This window comes from Cynocephalus volans, chromosome 8 (genome assembly GCF_027409185.1).
Source record: "Cynocephalus volans isolate mCynVol1 chromosome 8, mCynVol1.pri, whole genome shotgun sequence".
In the NCBI taxonomy this organism is placed as follows: domain Eukaryota; kingdom Metazoa; phylum Chordata; class Mammalia; order Dermoptera; family Cynocephalidae; genus Cynocephalus; species Cynocephalus volans.
In genome coordinates this window covers 22,468,426-22,492,197 of record NC_084467.1, presented here as the reverse complement: position 1 = coordinate 22,492,197, position 23,772 = coordinate 22,468,426, and the positions used below count along the sequence as shown (strand labels likewise).

Genomic DNA, 23,772 nt, shown 5'->3' with positions numbered 1-23,772 from the left:
TGGAAGATGGGGTTTCCCAATTTACTTGGAAAATTTAGAAGGGGTGGGTATAAGGTTGATGGAGGTCTGGTTTGGCAGTCATCTTTGTTGTTACCCTTTCTAAGACAGCATTTTTCATGTAAAACATATCTATTTAATAAATCTAGGTAACTAAGGTAAGAAATGGGTAGGGGGCTTGTCCCTAAAACAATCCAGGCTTTGCAGTTACTGCAACTCATGAACACACCCATTCCTGGAGCAAACTCCTAAGTCTTGAGCCTTTTGTTCTAGGCTGGGGCTGCTCCGTCACCTACCACCACCCACTGGGCCATGCTCCTCCCATCCCAGCTGTAATGCCCTTTTCTACCCAGCTGCTACACTTGCAGCAAGTGTGGTGGTGGTGGTGGCCTATAATACTACAGGTACATAGCACTGACAGAGAGCAGGTACCTCCTGAATTTTAACTCGAGAACTTTAATGGTTTACATGCCTGTCACCTAAGAAACAGCCTCTACCAAGTGCGCCACGGGCTCGGCCCAAGAAACAGCCTCTAAACCCACGGTTTAGCACAGTTTTGAATTGTGCCCAAGCTGTCCTTACCTCCAGAAGTGTGGTTAACTGCCTCTAAATGATTCTTAAGAAAATAGCAGTTTGAACCTTGTTCAACAGTTGGTCCCTTGGTTTTCAAACTCAAGTGGCTCACTGTCAAATGAAGGCAGCACATTGCAGAAATGTTCAATCTCAGTCATTATTAAAACAAGTCATACTTCCAAAATGTTGCACAATTTTTTAAAAAGAGTCTCATCTCCCTCACGTAGTTCATCCTGGCTTGTCCTTTGTCCTTTGTCCTGGCTACATCATGGCAGGAATCTCTGAAGACACTGTGTCCAAGGGCTGCCAGTGACAGTCCATCAGCGCATCATACAGCTCCTCACTCTGTTCCATGAACTCCTTGTTGGCCTCAGTCACATCCAGCTGCGGCATGGGGTCTGGAAGGGTAAGGATGGGGTCAGGGAAAGCTAAGGGGAGACGCACTCAATAGCCACAAAGGACTTGGTTTCTCTTTACTGCCAGGACTCCGTTCCGGAGTAAGGTCCCTATCCTGTCAGTTTCCTCTTACAGGGGCTGATAGTATTGTCTTATAGGGTTCTTGGGAGGATAAAAATAGGATAATGTACTTAGAGAATGTAGTAATGGCCACATTTATTAAAACCTACACCTATATCTCTAGTCATGTACTGTGGATTTTCTGTTTTGGTCTTTATTTCAAATTTGGGTTTGGAAAGTCTGATCAAAGTTATTAAGTCCAGGGCCGAGCCCGTGGCGCACTTGGTAGAGTGCTGCGCTGGGAGCGCGGCGACGCTCCCGCCGCGGGTTCGGATCCTATATAGGACTGACCGGTGCACTCACTGGCTGAGTGCCGGTCATGAAAAAACGACAAAAAAAAAAAAAAAAAAAGTTATTAAGTCCAAAGCAACATCTCAAGAACTGACAAATGTCCAATGAAAGAACTATGGTCAAATGCGAGTCTTATATTTTTTAACATCTCTCTTGAATGTACAAAGTGGGGGCTGGTGGGGGCTGGTGGGTTAGCTCACTTGGGAGAGCACAGTGCTGAGAACACTAAGGTCAAGGGTTTGGATCACTGTTCTGGCCAGCCACACACACACACACACACAAGTGACAAAATACATAATAGTACAAAACAAGTTAACTATTCTTAAAAAGGAATATTACGTAGCATTGAAAATGAACATTAGCTGCACACAACTTGGATGACTCTCACAATGCTGAATGAAAGAATCAAGATAGAACATACATTATGACTGCTTTATATAAAGTTAAAAAATAAGAACTAAACGATATTGTTTAGGGATGGATGCATAGATAAAGTGATAAAACTATTAAGAGAAGGAAGAAAATGGTTAACAGTAATTTTCCCTGGCAGGGCTGTGCGTTGTGATTGGGGGTAGGATGTTCTAACTTCTTGACATGGATGAAGGTTTCATGGGGAACTGCTTTATAATTACATGTTAAAACTATACATTTGTTTTATGTACTTTCCCACATAGGTATTTCACAATACAAAGTTTTTAAAGATCCTTAATCAATATGGCTGATAATCCCAGCTGCCTTTTTGGCCATAATTGACAAGTTGATCTTAAAATTTATATGGAAATGTAAGGGACCCACAATAGCCAAAATAATCTTGAATAAAATTTTGAGAGGGCCGGCCTGTGGCTCACTTGGGAGAGTGTGGTGCTGATAACACCAAGGCCACGGGTTCGGATCCCTATATAGGGCTGGCTAGTTAGCTTACTTGGGAGAGCGTGGTGCTGACAACACCAAGTCAAGGGTTAAGATCCCCTTACCGGTCATCTTTAAAAAAAAAAAATTTTTTTTGAGGACTCACACATTCCCACTTCAAAACTCACTTGAAAGCTACAGTAATAAGGACAGTGTAGCAGTGGCCTTAGGATACACATAGATCAATAGAATAGGATTAAGAGTCCAAAAAGAAACCTACACATTTATAGTAAATTGATTTTTGATAATGACACCAAGACAACTCAGTGGGTAAGGAATAGTCTAACAAATCATGTTGAGACAACATGATTTCCACGTGCAGAAGAAGGAAGTTGGACCCTACCTCACATCTTACACAAAAATTAACTAAAAATGCATTAAAGACGTAAATGTAAGAGCTAAAACTATAAAACTCTTACAAAAAAACAGATATAAACAGGCAGTGGTTTCTTAGATATGACACCAAAAGCACAAACAACAAAAAAGAAACTGGACTTCATGTGAATTAAACTCGTTTGTGCCTCAAAGACATTATCAAGAAAGTTTAAAGGTAATCCATGAAATGAGAGAAAATATTCGCAAATCATCATCTGATAAGGGACTAGTATCCAGAAGAAAATACAAAGAACTCTCCCAACTCAACAATAAAAAGCCCAATTAAAAAATGGGCAAAGGACTTGAATAGACATTTCTCCAAAGAAGACATACAGGGGCTGGCCCGTGGCTCACTCGGGAGAGTGTGGTGCTGATAACACCAAGGCCACGGGTTCGGATCCCATATAGGGATGGCCAGTTAGCTCACCTGGCTTAGCATCGTGCTGACAACACCAAGCCAAGGGTTGAGATCCCCTTAAAAAAAAAAAACAAAAAAAAACAAGACATACAGATGGCTAATACGCATGTGAAAAGATGATTTAAATCATAGCCATCAAAGAAATGCAAATCAAAACCACAGTGAGATACCACTGAAAACCCACTCAAAATCAAGGTGTTGCAGGATAAAAGAAATAACAGGATGTGGAGAAACTGGAACCCTCATACGTGTTGGTAGGAATGTAAAATGCTGTAGCCATTATGGAAGTTTGGCAGTTCTTCAAATAGTTAAACATGGACTTTACCAAAAGATCCAGCAATTCCAGTCCTAGGCATGTACCCAAGAGAAATGAAAACTTTATGTCCACACAAAAACTTGTACATGAATGTCACAGTACCATTATCCATAGTAGCCCAAAGTGGAAACAACCCTAATGTTCATCAACTGATGAATGGATAAACAAAATGAATGGATGTCCATACAATGGCATTTTTTTTTTTTTTAAAAGATGACCAGTGAGGGGATCCCAACCCTTGACTTGGTGTTGTCAGCACCACGCTCTCCCAAGTGAGCTAACCGGCCATCCCTATACAGGTTCTGAACCCGTGGCCTTGGTGTTATCAGCACCACACTCTCCTGAGTGAGCCATGGGCCGGCCCATACAATGGAATTTTTTTGGCCATAAAAAGGAATGAAATTGGAGGGGAAGCAGGGAGGGGGTTTGAGGAGGGATAGGCAAGGGTAAAGGGCATAAAGAAAAATCATGATTTGTAATAATGAATACGCTAACAAGAATTTTTTAAAAAAAGGAATGACGGAATGACACAGGGAACAACATGAACTTTGAAAACACTATGCTAACTGAAAGAAGTCATTCACAAAAGACCACATATTATGAGATTCCATTTAATAAAAATGTCCAGGGCCGAGCCCGTGGCGCACTTGGGAGAGTGCGGCGCTGGGAGCGCAGCGACGCTCCCGCCGCGGGTTCGGATCCTATATAGGAATGGCCGGTGCACTCACTGGCTGAGTGCGGTCACGAAAAAGACAAAAAAAAAAAAAATGTCTAGAATAGGAAAATCCAAAGAGAAAGTAGATGTGTAATTTTCAGGAGCTGGGGGTGGTGGGGTATAGAGAATGACTGACTGATAATGGTTGCAGGGTTTCTTTTGGGGATAATGAAATGTTCTTGAATTAGTGGTAATGCTATACAACTTTGTGACTATTCTAAAAACTACTGAATTGCATGTACACTTTAAAAGGGTAAATTTTATATTGTGTGAATTATATTTCAAAACAACCAAAATCCTAAAGAGGATCTTATATTGTATTTCATATTTGGCATTTTCTCACGGAGAATATTTTTCTATGTTAATATTCCTAGAAAAAGACAATTTGTTTTGTTTTGTTTTTGGCAGCTGGCTTAGATGCAGTTCTGAACCCCTGACCTTGGTGTTATCCACGACGTGCTCTAACCAACTGAGCCAGTTCAGCCCCACAATTTTTTTTTGTGGTTGGCTGGTACAGAGATCAAACCCTGGACCTTGGTTTTATCAGCATCATGCTCTAAGCAACTGAGCTAACTAGCCAGCCCAAAAGATGTAATTTTTAAAAAATGGCTACCATTATTTGTTTAACAAATCCTCTACTATTGGATATTTATCTGTACTGATGATTTCCATTTTGGGATAAACTCTTTGAAGTAAAATGAGTGGTTCAATGGGTATAAACTAACTTTTCATAGAAACGTAGAATATTTTAATTTGTGTTTGATTATTAATATTAATAGTGGGATGGTTAAATTTTATGTGCCAACTTGGCTAGGCTATGATGCCCAGTTGTTTGGTTAAACACCAGTCTAGATGTTGCTGTGAAAGTATTTTGTAGATGTGATTAACATCTGCAATCAGATTATCCTTAATGATGTGGGTGGTGCCTCATCTAATAAGGCTTTTAGAGCAAAATAGGTTTTCTAGAGAAGGAATTCTGCCTCAAAACTAACACAGAAATCCTGCCAGAGTTCAGTCTGCCAGCCTTACCTTACAAATGTCAGACTCATGCCTATAACATAAACTACTGCCTGAGTTTGCAGCCTGCGCCCACTTGCTATACAAATTCCACACTTGCCAGACTCCCACTACTGTGTGAGCCAATTCCTTAAAATACGTCTTAATACATACATAGATCCTATTGATTGTTTCTCTGGAAAATCCTGATGAGACAAATAGCACGTTTAAACTTTTTTCTTCTTGTGGTTTATAGGCCATTTGTGTTTCTTGTGTAAATTATTTCCAGCTTTGTCACCTACTCTTTTTTATTTTTTTGGCAGCTGGCAAGTATGGAGTCCCAACCCTTGCCCTTTGTGTTATAACACCACGCTCTAACCAACACATACTCTTAAGAGTCTGTTTCACTTTCAAAACCAGTCAGTGCTGAATCTTTTCACATAAGTACTGTGCTTATTTCTGCAACCAGAGGGATCTTTCTCTTTCTCTTGTCATTTTAATCTAAATGATAAGATTTTAAGCTCTGAGCATCTACAGAGGCTCCATATAGAAACTGTAAGAAAGCAGGGCATGATGAGCTTGGTAACTCCACTCAGTGTAGATAACAGTTTATAGAAACAGATTAGTGAAGGGCTTACTTAAGGGCAGTGATTTGTGTGTGTGAAGTCTATGGGTGTGCGTATTACAATAAAGCAGGCTGCCTCACTTAAGAGGGGCCTGGAAGGTGGCCTAATGAAGCCAAGAAACAGATGAAGAAGGCTAACAATCCCTGCTGTGCCCACCTCACTGGGTGATTATTAGGTTCAAATAAGAGGCATTATAATGCAGTGGTAAAGAGCACCAAGTCTGGGGCAAAACTGCAAGGATTCCAATATTGACTCCACCTGGTGCTAATTTGTAACGTGCAACTATATTGACCTTGAACAATAAATTTAACTTATCTACCTCAGTTTTCTATTATATAAAATCAGGATAATTGTGGCACTTACCTCAAAACTGTTGTGAAGACTAAATGAGTTAATACATGTAAGGTGCTTACACAAAGTAAAGCCTAAATAACTGTTAGCTACTACTATTAATAACTGTCTAAGCCTTAGTTTCTTTTTCTGTACAATAGGGATTATAATGGTACCTATCCATCATGGTGTTGACAGGTAGCAGTGCATGGCACAAAACATGTTAGCTATTATTATATTACTAATAGAGGAAAAAGAGATTGGAAAATTCTAAGGAGTTATCTACAGATATTATTATATTTAGGTTAATTATCTCCAAAAAGGAGGCAGTGTTTCCTGGGGGAAAGAGCTATAGGCTTGAGTCTCTAAGAAAGACAGGGACGGCTGGCCAGTTGGCTCAGTTGATTAGAGCACAGCCTTATAATGCTAAGGTCAAGGGTTCAGATCCCCATACTGGCCAGCTGCCAAATAAAAATGATATGAAAGTCTTGAAAAAAAAAAAAAGAAAGAAAGACAGGGACTTGAGTCCTGACTTTGCCCCAAGTCACTGTGTGAACCTCAGCAGATCACTTGGGCTTTCTGGGCCACTAGTTCCCCATCTGTCTTTTTTTGTAGGTTTTTTTTTGATGGTTGGCTGGTGCAAGAATCGAACCCTGAACCCTGGTTTTATCAGAACCAAGCTCTAACCAATTGAGCAAACCAGCCAGCCCTAGTTCTCTATCTGTCAATCAAAGCTCCTGTGTCCTGCCCAGTCCACCCACAAAGTCATTACTGTTAGAATTAGACAAGACATTTGTCTGAAAGTTAGTGATTCCTTCAGTTTTCCTTTCCTTTCTTTTTCTTCTGTCAAATTCAATAAAAAGTACAATATTTTTAAATTAAAAAATTAATAATGGCTATTACTATGTTGCAGGATTAGGGGTGATTTTCAGTTTCTTCATTATACTTTACTGTATTTTCCAAGTTTTCAATCCTAACTATTACTTGGAAATCAGAAAAACATGTAATTTAAAATATACTAAAAAATAGAAAAAAATTAAGACGAGATAAAAACTGAATTTTATAAACTGTCTAACAAACATTGTTAGAGACCACATCCCGGGGTAGAATATCACATGTCTGGGTAGTGATGAGCACTCTGGAATCTGCACGCACACCTCTGGGTAACACAGGTCATGTCTTACTGTAATTATGTATGTGCATGGCTCTCTCACTAGAATGCAAGTTCCTCCAGAGCAACGTTTACCTTGCATTCCCTCAGCATCTAGCTGAGAGCACAGTGCCAGCCACAGAGCAATCACTCACTAATTGCTGACAGAATGGCCGAATGGACTCTTTCTTACCTTCCAATGCATCATCTCCAACTTCTTCATATGTCTGCCAAGAGACCAGAGAGGTGAGTGAGAAGCATGGAGAGATCCTGGCCTGTGACCACAGTAGCTTATTTAACAAGAGGAACTTTCCCCATTTTTACTGAAACCTAAGCCCCCATCCTTACCAATCCCGTCCTGGACAATGATCCTTTTCTAGAAGAGAAACATAACCCAAGGGGGCCAGACTTGCCAAACCATGGTTACCTGCATGGTGCTTTGGGTATAGCCATACTGGGGGTAACTGTAGCTGTAGCTGCCTGTGTTCTGGTCATAGCCCCACTGGGCATAGTAGTTCTGGTACTGCTGGTAATACTGGTTGTAGCTGTAACTGTACATCTGACTATATTCCACTGGCTTCACACGGCTCCTTAAATGAAGAAACAAAAATAAACAAATATAAGCAGGTATTTCTACAACATTTCCTACGTGGCCAGGGACTATTCTAAGTGCTTTACACAGATTAACTCACTTCATCCTCACAACAACCCTCTGTGTGAGACTATGAACATATTTTATTCTATCTTGAAAGTCCTTAACACTTGCTATGTCCTTTGTGTGAACCCTGCCCACAGAAGTTAAACAGTAACTAGGAGTAAGGTAGCTAGAACAATAGGCAGAAACTGCTTGCTGACTACAAAGAAGGGACCTAATGATTAAGCACTGGTATTGTTACAGCCAGTCCAGCTACCTGTATCACAAGACCACCAAAGATAATAATCGTTATTGTAAGTAGTGACTTAGCTTGTTTCTTAGTAACTGCTTCTTGTTTTTTTCCACTGCTTTGTGTGAACTGCCTATATAAAGTTGGGTTTGACCAGGAGGTGGTGTGGAGAAACTTTGCTCATGCTACTAGGTCGCTGACCACTGGATACATCATTCTGGAAATAATCATTACCATTTGCTTTATTGCATGAAAGTGCCTGCTTCATTTTCTGGTCTTAAGATACCTTCTCAGTTTGGTGGGCATTTTGCCTTTAGACCACCTTCAGACACTATGCAGTAAGTACATCACTATTCTTATTTTACAGATGAGGAAACTGAGGTATAGAGAGGTTAAGTAATTCACCCAAAGACAGGTGTTCCAGTAGCCTTATCTTCATCACTGTAGTCACAACTACCATTTATAGTTATTTTGGATTTGTGCCCATCATTTTTCATATATGAAAAACAAAAAACCAAAAAAACATTTTTCATGTATTCTATTTTAAATCCTGTACGACATTTCTGATAGAGCTATTATTTATTGTTCCCATTATACACATGAGAATACAGAGCCTCTAAAATGTTAAGTGATTTGCACAGGCCACACCTAGGACTGGAGCCATATTTAACTCCATTACACATAGCACCTGCCCCAACAAGCTCACAACATTTTGCCAGTCTCCTACATCCTGCATTCACCAATCAGGGCTGCATTCACCAATCCCAGGATGGGTGGAAAGCGTTCTTCTCATTGCACGGCCACCCCAACTGCTGCTAACCAAAAACAGAACATCTAGCCCACAAAGGATGCATTACATTCAAAGATGTAAAACCACATTTATTTATTTTATTTTGTTGATATGCCATGTGGTTGATTATTGTGGCCCATTACCGAAACCTCCCTCCCTCCTCCCTCTCCCCTCTCCCTCTCCCCCCTCCCACCCAACAATGTCCTTTCTGTAAAAACCACATTTAAATAGGCTTAAGAAACAAGCCTAGGGTCTGACCAGTAGTGCTAGCTGAGAGGAATCAGAATGTAACTCAAGCTCGGCACATGGCAGCAGGTTTCCAGAGTCACTGTACCCTGAAGGGCCTGACGGCATCTTGCAAGTGTATACCAACACACACAGGAGGCAGATACTGACCCCACCACGCCACTGGTTGGTTTATAAGGAGAAATGTAGCTGTCACATGTGTGGAACACACTGTGTTCTCATGATTGGTGCATTTGACCTCTACAGTCAAGCCCAACAGGAAACCAAGCTATTCGTAGGAGGTATATACCACAGAAGTGAATCGCTGTCACAGCAACCACAACGCTCCATGTTTGAATGAGCACTTCCTAAATTCCTTGCAAGTTCAATGTCCGCTTGGTGAGCAGGACTCAGGCAGAGTAATTAGATGGACTCAATGTCTGACTGCCTTAGACTCGCCTGAAACCTTCACCTCCAGACAGGGATGAAGCCCACTGGCAGTGACTCCTCCCTGCCCAGCAGTTGGTTGGGCACTGCCAATATTTGCTTCTAAGACTCCCCTTTCATGATTACAAGCATGTTACCACCCTTCTGACATGTTCAGGTTATTAAAGGTAGAGTCTCCCTGGCCTGGGTCTGGTTTTGACTCCTTTAGGCGACTGTGCACATTTCTGTTGTTTCTCCACAAACAGCTGTCACAATCTAATTCTCAAAGGAAACTCTTATCACTCTCATTCCTAGGGCTTAAGGGCACCTTCCGGAGGCAGACACCAATACTGACAACAATGTTCAGTGAGGAAATAGATATAACAGAATATAACCTCCTTGCAGAGGGGATTTTGTTACTCTTGTTTATAGCCACATCTCCAAAATCTAGGACAGGGCCTGCATAATTGTAGGTACTCAGAGATTACTGAGTGAGGGCCGGTCCGTGGCTCACTTGGGAGGGGGAGGGCATGGTGCTTACAACACCAGGTCAAGGGTTGAGATCCCCTTACCAGTCATCTTTAAAAAAAAAAAAAAAAAAGAAATTACTGACTGAGTGAACAATAACACATCAGAAAAAGCCAAAGTGGCCGACATCAGAGGTCTTGCTAGAAAGAACATACACTCAAAAGAATATCCTGCAGCTGGTAAAAAAATTATGATTGTGCAACTATATGGAAAAGTGTGTATACTGAATAAACAGGAAAACAATGTGCATTATTTTTGTAATTAAAAAACAAAGAAATACGGGCCAGCCCGTGGCTTACTCAGGAGAGTGTGGTGCTGATAACACCAAGGCCATGGGTTTGGATCCCATATAGGGATGGCCAGTTGCTCACTGGGTGAGCGTGGTGCTGACACCACCAAGTCAAGGGTTAAGATCCCCTTACCGGTCATCTTTAAAAGAAAAATAATAATAAAAAAACCCAAAGAAATAAAATCCACCACATGTAAATTGGTCCATGTCATATATATATACATCATGAATGCTTATGCAAAAGTCTGGAAAGGAACTGAGAAATTATAGTTACTTTAGGGTGATGGAATTATGAGGAAATTTTTCTTTCAAAAATTTTCTCTAGAGGCCCGCCAGTTAGCTCAGCTGGTTAAAGCATGGTGTGATAACACCAAGGTCAAGGGTTTGGATCCCTGTACTGGCCAGCTGCCAAAAAAAAAAAAAAAAAAAAAGCCACTGTGGCAGTACCTGCTAGCCAGGACCTGGGTTTCACATCCACACACAATGAGGCAGTGGATGATAAGTTGAGGCCCCTGGTGGATATGGGGAGGTGTCACACAACTCCTTGCTGAGGAGGCTGTCCTGTGCACTGTAGGATGTTTAGCACCATCTCTGGCTGCTACCCACTAGATGCCAGTAGCACATCCTCAGTTGTGATAACCAATAATGCCTCCAGATATTGCCAATGTCCCCTGGGGGACAAAATCACTCCCAACTGAGAACCATTGCTTTGGCTAAAGGATGAAAGAGGACATTCAGAGAAAAGTCTTACAACTATGCAAGAAACCTGCTTGAACATATAAGAAGGGTTTTCTACCTAGCATGACGAATGTAATAGTGATGTATATAATATTCTATATGGTGTTTAGAACATTAATTCTTAGCCATTCCCATGGCAAGGGACATTCACAGGTTTGTAGGTTTGATAAATATAAATAAGGCTAAAACTGTAAATAATTTCTTCTGCTCAATTCTTATTAATTCTATGGATAAATTCCCAGCAGTGGCACTACTGGGCAAAGAGCAGGCATATTCAGTACATATAGCCAAACAGCTCTTCCAGTGTCATTACCAGCAATGTCTGAAGGGATCTGCCTCCCCCAGTCATAGCTCCATCCCCAACTTTAAGCTTCTGGTGGGGCAGGGCTATGCTCATTCATCTCCAACGCCTAGCACACAGCCTGACAAATAGCGGCTGTCAGTGTCTGAGATGACAGCCATGGTGGCTTTCAGCAAACGGATGAGGAGTGTCCAGGTGGGAGCAAGTCCGGGGCCCCTCTACCTTCCTTGCAGGACTCACGCTTTAGGGATTGCCACGCTCAGCCGCACAGGTTTAGACCCCAGTCCTACTGCTCCCTGGCACTCCGTCAGGGCTCGTTTCTGTTCCAATTCATCTGTGAATTTCACAAAACCATAACCCCTGCAGGAACAAAAAAACCCCCAACACACTATTTAAATCACCAGTGTGATGAAGGAAGAGTCTATGAATGAAGGCATGGAAAAGAGGGAAGGGTAAGAAGGTGGGCAGGAATACGGAAAGGAAGAGGGGCTGAGAAGTGGGAGAGAGAGTCCCTTAAAGGGTGGGAAGGGATGAAAGTCCCATCAGTTGGAGGTGTCCACAGACCAGTGTCGAAATTCAAGCACTGGGTGATCCTGAGATCTGTAGGAATTCCCCCTTTCTGTTCACCATTCTCCTTGACAACTTCACTCATGGGGTCCTTCCCAAATAGTACCTTCCCTCCCAGTCTACTGAAAAGTAACTACTACTTTACTATTATCATTATCATTATGGTAACAGCAGTGGTAGTAACAGCTGAATAAGTGTATTAAGCAAATATTTAGAGTCTGTCCTGTATGCCAGGTATTGCGCTAGGCATGGAATGTGGCAGTCACAGACAGATGAGGTTCTATTCGCTCACATTCTGGTTGGTGGATAATAATGACAGCTAACATTTAATGAGCACTTATTATTTCCAAGGGTTATCTCATTGAACTGTCCAACAATTCGATGAAGTTAGTATCCATATTTTACTAAAGAGATAAGCCAAGTTCAAAGTTTAGAGAGGTTTAGTAACTTGTCCAAAGTCATAGTAGAAGCAGGACTTGGGTTAGCTGGTTAGCTCAGTTGCTTAGAGCACAACCTTGTAAGACCAAAGTCAAGGGTTACTGGCCAGCTGTCAAAAAAAGAAAAGAAGCAGGACTCAAATCTACGTCTGTCAGACTCCCAAAGCCTGAGCTTACAACTACTACACTGATCAAGAATGAGCCTTTTTTGAGGTTTTTCCATTTTTAAAGTGGAAAATTTCTAACTGCAATGAAAGGCTCAGTAATAATAATAATAAATAAAATAGCAAACACCTAGAAAGCATTTTATATGACTTATTTATATTATAACCTTTAATCCTCATATCAATCCTCTGAGCAGATACTATTAATCAGACCCATTTTACAGATGAGGAAACAGGGTCAGAGAGGCTCGTGTAACTTGTCTACTACATTATCTCTATTACCGAGTCCTGGAGCTGGCATTCACACCAGGCAGTCTGGCTCCAGAGCCTGTGCTCTTAACCACCCTGCTATGTGGTCTCTCTATAACACCTCCATCTAGGAGAGGAGAATACCAAAACTAACAGAGTAGGCATCAATAACAGGTAAGGCCTTACTTAGACACGCCCGTCTGGTCCAAAACCACCTTGCCTCCCCGACAGGAAGGGTAGACTTTGACGAAGAATTCATATAGCATGCCATCGTCCACGTCTGGGGTCAGGTCCCCAACAAAGAGGGAATACTCAGGGCTGAGAGGAGAGAACAAGATTCAGAGACAAAGACCAAACCTTCTGCTCTTTTGGCACATTCCAGGTAAACCTCTCCTGGGCTTTCTCAGGGAACAACACATCTGATGGGTCTACTTAAACAGATCCTAATTTGTTTCTTTACAATAGTCTTGGCAGAAGAGTTATGAAAGGAGTCCCCTGACCCGAATCCCTCACCACTACACGAAACCTGTCTGGCTTCAAGTACTACATGAGTGCAGATGGGGAGACAGGGTCGGAGGTGCATTTCTGAGGCACTTGAAAGATAAAACTAGACATTCTTCACTCAAGACATAATTTTAATGCAGATGTGAAAAGATAGGGATAGAATAAGAACTGGATCTTATCTCCTAAAGATCTAAAGCCTAGCTAAAATGAAATCCCCAAACTTTTAGAACAGGGATCAGCAAACTTTTTCTGTAAAGGGCCAGACAGTAAATATTTTAGGGGAAAAAAAAAAAAGATTTTATGCTTTGTGAGGTACCTATAGTCTTTGTCACATTTTCTTTTTTTTTTTTTTTTTTGTCGTTTTCGTGACCGGCACTCAGCCAGTGAGTGCACCAGTCAGTCCTATATAGGATCCGAACCCGCGGTGGGAGCGTCGCCGCGCTGCCAGCGCAGCACTCTACCGAGTGCGCCACGGGCTCGGCCCACACATTTTCTTTGTTTGCCTATTTTTACAAACCTTTAAAAATGTAAAAACTACTTTTAGCTTGTGGATGATACAAATCAAGGCATAATTTGCCAACCTGTGTTCTAGGAGATAAATTCTATTCACAAAATAAGTCAATAAACTATCTTTTGTTATTAATTTCTTATTTAAAGTATGATACATATTCCTTGTATAAAATCAGAATACACAAAGGTACAAAGATAAATGAAATTACCAATGACACAATCACTCCAAGGAAACCACTATGAATGCTTTGATATATAGTTTCATCTTTTTTCTATCGCTTTTCTTTGGAATTTACAAAAATTTGATATAATTCCTTGTGTTTTGTTCCTGGCATTTTTTCACTTTTAACATTATGGCCAACATCCTGACATGTCAGTATTCTGCAACATGACTTGTTAATGGATACACAGCATTCCAATTAATGAACATATTATATAATTTAACCACTTCTATATTAGGTTATTTGGGTTTTTCCGCAACTTTGTCCATCATACATTAATATTTCAATGAACACTTTTGAAGTTAATCTTTGCACACATCCATGAATAAATTCTGACAAGCAGAACTACAGAGTAAATGGGTACAAACATTAGTAAAGCTTTTGATACTGTTTTTAACAATGTATCAAATAATAGCAACCTGAAATACCAATCAATTCATATTGCCACAACAGGTCAATTTTTCTTGAATAAAATCCCAATAGAGGGCTGGCTGGTTGGTTGATTAGAGCTCAGTGTTATAACACCAAGGTCAAGGGTTCAGATCCCCATGCTGGCCAGCCAACAAAAAAGAAAAGAAAAGAAAAGAAAAAAACCTCAAAGTTCAGGGAGGGACCAAACATAGAAGAGACATGTCTTGACATGAAGCATACCAGGAAGGTCCCCCAATGGGGAAGTTGGAGGGTATCTTCCTTAGGAGGAGGCCACAATGTAGCCACGTTCCCATCCTCCTTTTTGGTAGCAACCAGCATAGTGACACATCTTGTCTCTGTCTAGACATTTCCAGGGACTTGAAGCTGCCTTGGGGCTACTCTGTACTTACCTGTTATCAGGTTGTTTCCCATAAGTAGCATAGTTCAGTTTAAAACGTTTTGCCTAGAAATTTAAAAACAAACAAATTAAAACGGAGAAAGGTGTTTCAAGAGTCAAACAATATTTGAAAAAAACTGAAATAAATTACCTTGGCCAAAACATCTCCCCCTCTCTAAGCCTCAGCTTTTTCTCCTGTATAAAAGGAGGGGGTTGCACGGATGACCGCTAAGAGCACTGCCAGCTCCATGGTTCTATGAGCCCAGGTGTGCCGGCTGGTGCAGCTGTAAGCTAAGTAACTGTGGGAAGAGCAGAATGTAACTCTCTTGAAACATGTCCTTGCTCCTGCCAGCCTGTTCTAGTTTCTCAATCAGGCAAGAGGTCTAGAGTTTCAAGTCTTCTGTTATAGGAGGTAGTGATACAGAGTGGAAAGGGCATGGATTTTGGAGGCAACCAATCTTCAGTGTGAATCCTGGCTCTGTCACTTACTACCTGGGTTGCCTTGGGCAAGTTATTGAGCTTCAGTTTCCTGGTCTGTCAAAGACAACAATGCCTACTGTACAGGGTTGTTATAGGATTAAATAAAATGACATAAGTATACAATAGGGATTCAATAGATGGTAGTAATCAACGACAGAAATGGCAACATCATCATTATCTCAATGTCCTTACAGGTGTGGCTCCTGGAAGGGGTTTCCCATTAATTTTATGCAAACACTTCTCCGCTGTGGCCAAATCTGCAAATTCTACAAAACAGTAGCCAGCTGGGATCCTGCAAAGTAAAGCAAACAGAGAAAGAGAATGGTTAAAGGTACCCCTGATGAGTCTTGGCCTGACCGGAGGGATATGGTTTTCTAGTCAGAGCCTATACTGTTTTTGTTCCTTAACATATTACAATTCAGAACTAATTTACAAACCTGAATATGAGTATTGCCAACCGGGGCCAGTCCCAGGCTCATTTTGTAAACATTTATTTATGTACTGGAGGACCCATGAAGTACTCTTGCCAAAAATGTTTAACGTGAAACAATCAAGCCTTTGGATGTAACGTCCAGTTTAGAGGAAATACTAGGGATAGAACAAATAAAACACTACCATAAGGAAATAAACAAAGCCAGCATGCAGGATGTTTTGTAAGACTAGTCTTACCTCCTTAAACAGTCAGTATTATAAGAAAAAGGTTGACTTCTGTCTACTGAGAGACTTAGAACTAAATGCAATGCAGGATTCCTGATTGGATCTTAATTCATTAAAAAACAAAACACACTATCAGAGATATTATGGGGACAATTACAAAAATTTAAATGTACACTGGCTATTACATGGCATTAGAGAATCATTATTAATTTTGTTAATGTGATATGAGCACTGTGGTTATGTAAGAATTAATTTAATTTGGGGGATGTATGTAGAGATATTTAGCAGCGAAGTGTCACAATGCTTGTAATTTACTTTCATATCATTTACCAGAAAGAAATATCTATCTACCTACCTATCAAGTAAATACAGACTACTTTTGATCACCTACCACAGGCCAGGCTGATACAGAGTTGAAGACCATGGTTTCTGTCCTTAAGAAACTTACAATCTAGTAAGATAGACAGTGTAAAACCTTACCTAACTGGGAGGTGCCTGTGAGATGCCCAACATTCTTTTTTTTAAAAAAGATGACCCGTAAGGGGATCTTAACCTTTGACTTGGTGTTGTCAGCACCACGCTCACCCATTGAGCTAACCGGCCATCCTTGTGTGGGATCCGAACCCATGGCCTTCGTGTTATCAGCACCACATCTCCCGACTGAGCCATAGGCCAGCCCCCCAACATTCTATTTTTGAAAGTGTCACTAAGAGACATTAAGTAGGAAGATGTAGTTATACCCTTCAGCATCCCTTTCTACTAAGAGATTTATACTGAAAATAATAATTTTCCTTGATACCACCTTATCAACGTATCATCAGTGAAATAATCCACACTTTTCTGGAAATACTATTTTTTGTTTGTTTTGGGGTTTTTTTTGGCAGCTGGCTGGTACGGGGAACCAAACCCTTGACCTTGGTGTTACAAGGTCGCTGTCTAACCAACTGATGGAAATACTATTTTAGATCTTCAGTTCAAATAACACACAGACAAGAGGGGATAGGTAGGCAGAGTATCTGAGCCCAAGGATCACAGAACAGAGTCTATGAGCTCCATAAACATTTGTTGATTCTAAGAAGAATGGCAGGACAAATCTGTGCCTCCTGTCCTGTGCGTGCTAGAATCTTAAGGTCCACTGATATAAAGACCATCAGCACTAAGAGTTGACCATTACTGAGCACTTACTATGGGCCATGCACTGTGCTAGCCACTTCACATGTCCTATCCCATATAATCATCATAAAAATTCTATGAGGTGAATGAAACCATTACTCCCATTTTATAAATGAGACTGAAACTTAGTGGGATTATACAAGATACCATAAATCATACAGCTTGTATGTGTCAAAGGTTGGATCTGAATTCAGGATAGTCTGACTACATTCTTTTCCCAATGTTTTATTATGAAAATCTTCCAACATAAAAGTCAAAACAGCAAATACCCATATGTCCACCACCTACCATTAACATTTTACTACACTGATTTTACTTTACAACAACTATCCATCTATATACCTCTCTATCCATCTGACTTATTTTCTGATACATTTCAAAGTAAGTCACAGATATCAGTATATTTTCCTCAATTACTTCAGTATATGAATATCATTAAAGTTCAATTGTTTACTGCTTTTTTCTTCTAAGGTAAAATTTATATACAATGAAATGCACAAATCCATCTAGAGGCTGAGTTCTTTCCACCATAGATTAATTTTGTCTGTGCTAGAATCAATAAGGCTTCTTTTATTCAGCATGTTTTTGAGATTCATCATTGCTGCTATATCAGTAGTTTGTTTCTTTCTTTTCTTTTTTTTTTTTTTGTCTTTTTCGTGACCGGCACTCAGCCAGTGAGTGCACCGGCCAGTCCTATATAGGATCCGAACCCGCGGCGGGAGCGTCACCGCGCTCCCAGCGCAGCACTCTCCCGAATGCGCCACGGGTTAGGCCCTCAGTAGTTTGTTTCTACTGCTGAGTAGTTTTCTATTGTATGAATATAACAGTACAGTGTTTATCTATTCACATATTCATGAACACCTAGATATTTGCATTTTTTGACTTTTGTCATATAGCTGCTATAAACATTCTTTTTCAAGTCCTTTTTTGTGTGTAAAACCATATATATGTTTTCATTTCTCTTGGAGAAATAATGAAGGACTGGACTTGCCAGGCCTTAGGGCAGATGTATATTTAGTTTTATAAGAAACTGCGAGACATCTGCCCCCAGTGATTGTACCATTTTACACTTCCACCAGCGATGAATGACCAATATTGTTGCTCCACATCTGACTGCAATCTTTTTTTAAAAAATCTTTTTATTGTGGCTAAATATACTGTATTAATCAGTTTTTTGATGCTAAATAACAGAACACCTGAAACTGGGTAATTTGTAAAAAAACAGAATTTATTTAACAGTTTTGGAGGCTGGAAAGTCCAAGGTCCATCCAGGAGGCACATCTGGTAAGACTCTTGTGGCAACGCAGATTGTCACATGGCAAGGGCTGAACAAGAGTGCACATTAACGTGCTCATTTGCTCTCCTGATAAAGCCACTGCTCTACATCCACAATAATCCATTAATCCATTAACCCATTAATGGATTAATCCACTCATGAGGGTAGGGCCCTCATGATCCAATCACCCCCTAAAGGCCCCACCTTTCAACACTGCCATATTGGGGATCAAGCTTCCACATGAGCATTGGAAGGGACAAATATTTAGATAATAGCATATATATATAACATGAGATTACTCATTTTAACCATTTTTAAGCAAAAAGTTCTGTAAGATTAAGTACATTCACATTGTTGTGCAACCATAGACTGCATTCGTAAGCATTGTGCTCCACTGCATATTATTTTTCCTTGGGTCTTATCTTTTCCTCTTATTTTATCTTGTTTTGGTTTTTTATTCGCATTTACTTATTTTATGATATTCTTGTAAGCCACTTCAAAGCCTTTGTCAAAGGAGGTAGGATGTAAATATGTGTCCATAGGTATCACCACAAATAACAGCTACACTTTAGTAATTATGGATAAGAAAGGGCCGAGCCCGTGGCGCACTTGGGAGAGTGCAGCGCTGGGAGCACGGCGACGCTCCCGTCGCGGGTTCGGATCCTATATAGGACTGGCCGGTGCACTCACTGGCTGAGTGCCGGTCACGAAAAAGACCAAAAAAAAAAAAAAAAAAATTATGGATAAGAAAGGATAGTTCCAAATCTTATTTCAATAAAGATTAAAATATAAGAAACTATGCCAGGTTTTAAAAAGTAGAAAGTGTTACAGAATTAATTCCTGTCTACAAGAGCAGAAAGATAAATATTTGGGCAGGCATGATTTACCAGTCATAAAATCTGTCCCTAGGTGATAGGGTTTTGAATACACAAAGTACCTATTCATCAAAGAGCCATAGAGTTGGCCACTTCAGATCTCTCATCTCTTTTTTTAAGCCATTTTATGTTTCAGCAAGGCACATTTAGTAGAGTACCTGTCAAATTGATAAGGGAATCCTCTCACTTCTAACCAGAACCCTAAGGAAAACTGAGACCCCAAAGAAAAAGAAGAAACTGGAGGCAAGACGGCAACACTATCTGAAAATATTCTGCATTTTGTTTTGTTTACTTATTTATTGCCTCATTCCCCCACTAGAATGTAGTAAACTCCAGGAGCAGAGACTATGTACAGCTTATTCCAGCCCTTTCTCCCCAGAATCTAGAAAAGTAGCACATAATAGTGTCTCTATAAATAATTTTTTAAATAAATGGCATACGAGTTAAGGGCACTCATGAGTTTTGAGGACAGACTTGAATTTGAGTCCTGGCTTGTCATTTAATAGCTGTGAAACTTTAAGACAGTTATTAAGCTTCTCTAATAATAGTACTTAGCTCAGAGGTTTTAGTGACTTAAAAAAAAAAAGAATTTAAAGTGCATATTACCTAGCAGATCATAATCTGTTTATACCTAGTGAGCATACACGCTATGTCAGACACTGCTGAATGTGAATTAACTCATTTAATCTGCACCATAATTCTATGACGTAAGTGCTGTAACTATTCCCATTTTTACAGTTACGGCCAATGACACAGAGCAGTTAAGTAACTTACCCAAGGTCACACAGCAGAAACAGCTTTCAAACCCAGTCTGGCTCCAGAGTCCTGTCCTTAAGTAATATGATAAACGCCTACTCAGTAAGCCCTCAAAATGTTAGCTTTTATAGCATTATAATTACTATTATTAGGGGTGGTGAGAAACCCTGACTCTCTTCGATGTTTACTTCTCCTGAACGAATGCAGCTGCAGCACGTCCTGTGAGACCCTGGAGAACTGAGATGAGACACCTACCCAGTGAGGCGGTTTCGGATAATTTTGACGCTCATCACGGTCTCCCCCATGGTGGCAAAGGCTCTGGAGATGAAGTTCTCGTCCATGTAGGGTTCCAGCTGCATAAGAACAGGAGCAGAGCGGCTCAGACACGCGCCCAGAATCCCCATTCCGGGTTCCAGAGCCCCTCCCCCTCAGTCCAGGGTTCGCTACAGGCTGCTGGGGACGGTATACGGAGAGGTTTTCCTCATCAGAGTGGTCCGAACTCCCAAGCCCTTCAATCAAAGTTGCTCCTCTTTAGGGAGCCTCCTCTTTGGACCTAGGAACCCCACCCCTCCAGTCCTAGAACCACGGCGCCCCGCAATCCTCGGGATTCCTCCCGTTCTATCTCCCCAAAGCACCTTTCCTTCCCTTCCAGGAACCCAGCGCCCCACCCCCCCACCCCCGCAGACTCAGCCCCTTCACTTAGATGCTGGGACCCGCTTCTGTGCCACCAAAAAGACCTCACTTCTACCCCTTTGGGACCTAAAGTCCCTCCCTCTCAGACTCTCTCTCCGTTGCGACACCGAGATTCCTCCTCCTCCTCAGACCCGGGCGGCTGCCCTCACTCACGTCCCCCATCCACAGGCTGGCCGCCATGCCCGCGCCCGGACCGGGAACTTGCGGGCCTCAGAGGCCCTCGCCGGATCCAGTGAGCGCTGCGGAGACCGCCGGGGAGCATGCGCGCCTCCGATGTCTTCTGCGCACGCTCGGAAACAGCGACCAGGGCCAGCTCCGCCCCTAGTTTTTCTGGCGACCTGCCGGGGCGGGGAGCGTCCGGACCCCAGTGGGCGGGGCTCAGGCTCGAATCCCCAGGATGGGGCGGGGCAGGGCTCACCGGGCGCCGGCCCGTGGGTTACTCTGAGAACTGGCTCGGATTTCTTTGATTTGTCTGCTTGTTGGGTTTTTTGGAGGCTGGCTGGTACGGGGGTCCAAACCCTTGACCGTGGTGTTTCAAGGTGGCGCTCTAACCAACTGAGCTAACCGGCCAGCCCTCGGATTTATTTTTTATATATTTAAAAAACAAAACCACAATTAGATACGTGTGTGTGTGTATACATATATTAACAAAAGTAAAATATGCTTGTAAAAAATTGCAACTATAAGCAGTTAAAAAGTAAAAGGGAAGGACCTCTTTGGGAGCCTGGACGTTGGGGTTCCACAAACTGTGACCTTGGGCAAGCCACTGCTCCGCCCCAGCCACCCCTCACTCCGTGTTTCCCAGTCCACAGAACATGAGATTTTTGAAACTGGAATATAGTTCTGTCATTGCCGCATACAGCCATGGAGTGGGAGGATGGGAGGGATAAAGGGCTTGTAAATAAATGTAACCATATCTCAACCTGTCACTGCTTTCTTTGGTCCCACTACCGTACTCCAAACCACCAGGAGCTCTATACTGCCCCAGATCAGTGACCTTCCCATAGAAAGCCCTCAGTAAACACGATTTGGATGACTAGATAATCTTGACACACTCTAATTTTGAGACGTTCCTAGTGTAGGAGAGTCCTAGGTCTCAGCCCCACTTTGGTGCCCAGTTCTCAAGAATGAGAAGCTTGTATAGTGCTATTGGCATTACCCGAAGTGCTTGAGGGCCCCTTTCTGTGGTTCCCTCTGGGTTGATGGGCTCCTAAGGTCCTTCCTTACCAGTCTATACATCTTAAGTTTATGATGTCATCTCCTTAAGCCAAGAACTCATCAATCCAAAAAGTTGAGTTTTCCAAGAGTTGCCAAATTTCCAGCTTTATCCTACTGTCACTGCAATAACAGAGTAGTGGATAGGTGCTTTGGCTGTAGATTCAAACAAATGTAGCACCAATCCCAGCCTCACCTCCTGCTAATTATTTTGGCAAGTTATTTAACCTCTGAGCCTAATGAGGATAATAGCTTTTAACTCACAGGGTTGTTGTGAGGAAAAATGAAAAGTTGGGAAAGCACTTCCCCTGGCATCCAGTAAATTCTCCAACATGGCAGTTTGAGGCCTTCAAATTATAACTGATAGGTATTTATTCTGTACTATTCGTCAGTCACCGTGCTGTGCACTTTGCTTACTATTTTTAAAATTTATTTTACATGTGGAAGATTCTTAAAAAATATTTAAGAACGTTTCATGAGACAGGAATCTCGGCCTGTTTTGTTTTCTAATCAAATCCCTACAATGTCTGGGATATGATAGGCACTGAAAAAATACTTGTTTAATTTATGACATAAACAATAGGCAGCAGTTCCTTAACCCCCACCTATCCCTGCCCCCAACTCCCACTCCCTTGAGGCAATTACTTCCAAATCTTTTTCCTAGAACCTATTTGCATAATTAAAAGAAATTTTTTTGTGTGTGTGGCTGGCAGGTCCAGAGATCTGAACCTGTGACCTTGGTGTTATAAAGTTGTACTAACCAACTGAGCTAACTGGCCAGCCCTTGCATATTTCTAAATAACATACTTAAACTACTTTCTCTTCATTTATAGTTTCGGATATTTTAGCAACTGCCCCCACCCCCATTGATACACTTCTCCCTCCATCTTCTGAGCATAATTTTTGTTAAAGCACTATTGAACACTTAAATTACTATGAATTTGTAAACACTGTTTATAGGTACACCATATGTTGTGCTATGATTACATTTGTTTTAGGACAACCAATCTAGATTGGAGGAGGAAGATAAAACTGGAAGTATCTGATGTGTTCGAACACAAAAGATTTATACTTTTGACAAAGATATTGGCACTGAATTAATGATACTTAAACACAAACCGAACTAAGTATATGAAAAACCAGGCAATTATTAACTACAAGGAATTAAAAAATGTGTAATAGCAAAGACTTACAGAGCATCTACTATATGCTTGGCACTGTTCTAATACATACAAAGCACCTAGAGAGAGCTTTGTAACTCTTAAGTGCAATATGAGGAAAAGACTTTGAGGTTCTGGGATCAGGTGGAGGCTGATTTACAGTCCAGCATAGCCTGTGCACTTGGGAACCTCTTGACCTCAAGCAAGTCACTTCAACTCTCAGGGACTGTTTCCTGAGCAACTCCTACTTTGCAGGGCTGAAGTGAGGACTAAAAAAGCTATTACATGTAAAGTGCTCAACACAATGCCTGGTCCATTTTAAATCCCAATACACAGGAGCTGTTACTATGAATGGGGGTACTTCCAACCTGCTATATTGCCAAAAGGGAAAACTCCAGTAAATATAATCCAAATGTAGCAAACATGCAAGTGCTTTTGCCAAGAAAATATTCAAATATAGTGCCTGCATCAAAAACTAAAGTTCAAGGAAAAAACTCACAGGATACATTAAAAAAAATTTTTTTTACATCATATTCACTTTTCCAAGAGTCACTGATATCCAAGAATTCTCCTTGTGCTAATGAAACATTCCTGTCATAGTGCTGTCTGGTTAGCTCAGTTGGTTACAGCATGG

At 41.2% G+C, this 23,772-nt stretch overlaps 1 protein-coding gene and 1 non-coding gene across 2 annotated transcripts; both read right to left on the bottom strand.

The window, feature by feature from the left end:
• Positions 1 to 463: 463 nt before the first annotated feature.
• Positions 464 to 21,026, bottom strand: TRNAU1AP (tRNA selenocysteine 1 associated protein 1). Its single transcript, XM_063106293.1, has 9 exons — positions 20,917 to 21,026; positions 20,326 to 20,423; positions 15,526 to 15,625; positions 14,867 to 14,919; positions 12,997 to 13,128; positions 11,634 to 11,753; positions 7,640 to 7,802; positions 7,406 to 7,439; positions 464 to 968 (listed from the first exon to the last, which is right to left on the bottom strand). Exons 1-9 carry the CDS (start codon positions 20,941 to 20,943, stop codon positions 832 to 834), a joined length of 864 nt encoding a protein of 287 aa, XP_062962363.1. The 5' UTR covers positions 20,944 to 21,026; the 3' UTR covers positions 464 to 831.
• LOC134385428 (small nucleolar RNA ACA64) lies at positions 10,804 to 10,945 on the bottom strand. Its single transcript, XR_010024395.1, has one exon. It is a non-coding gene; the product is annotated as a small nucleolar RNA ACA64 (small nucleolar RNA).
• Positions 21,027 to 23,772: the final 2,746 nt, after the last annotated feature.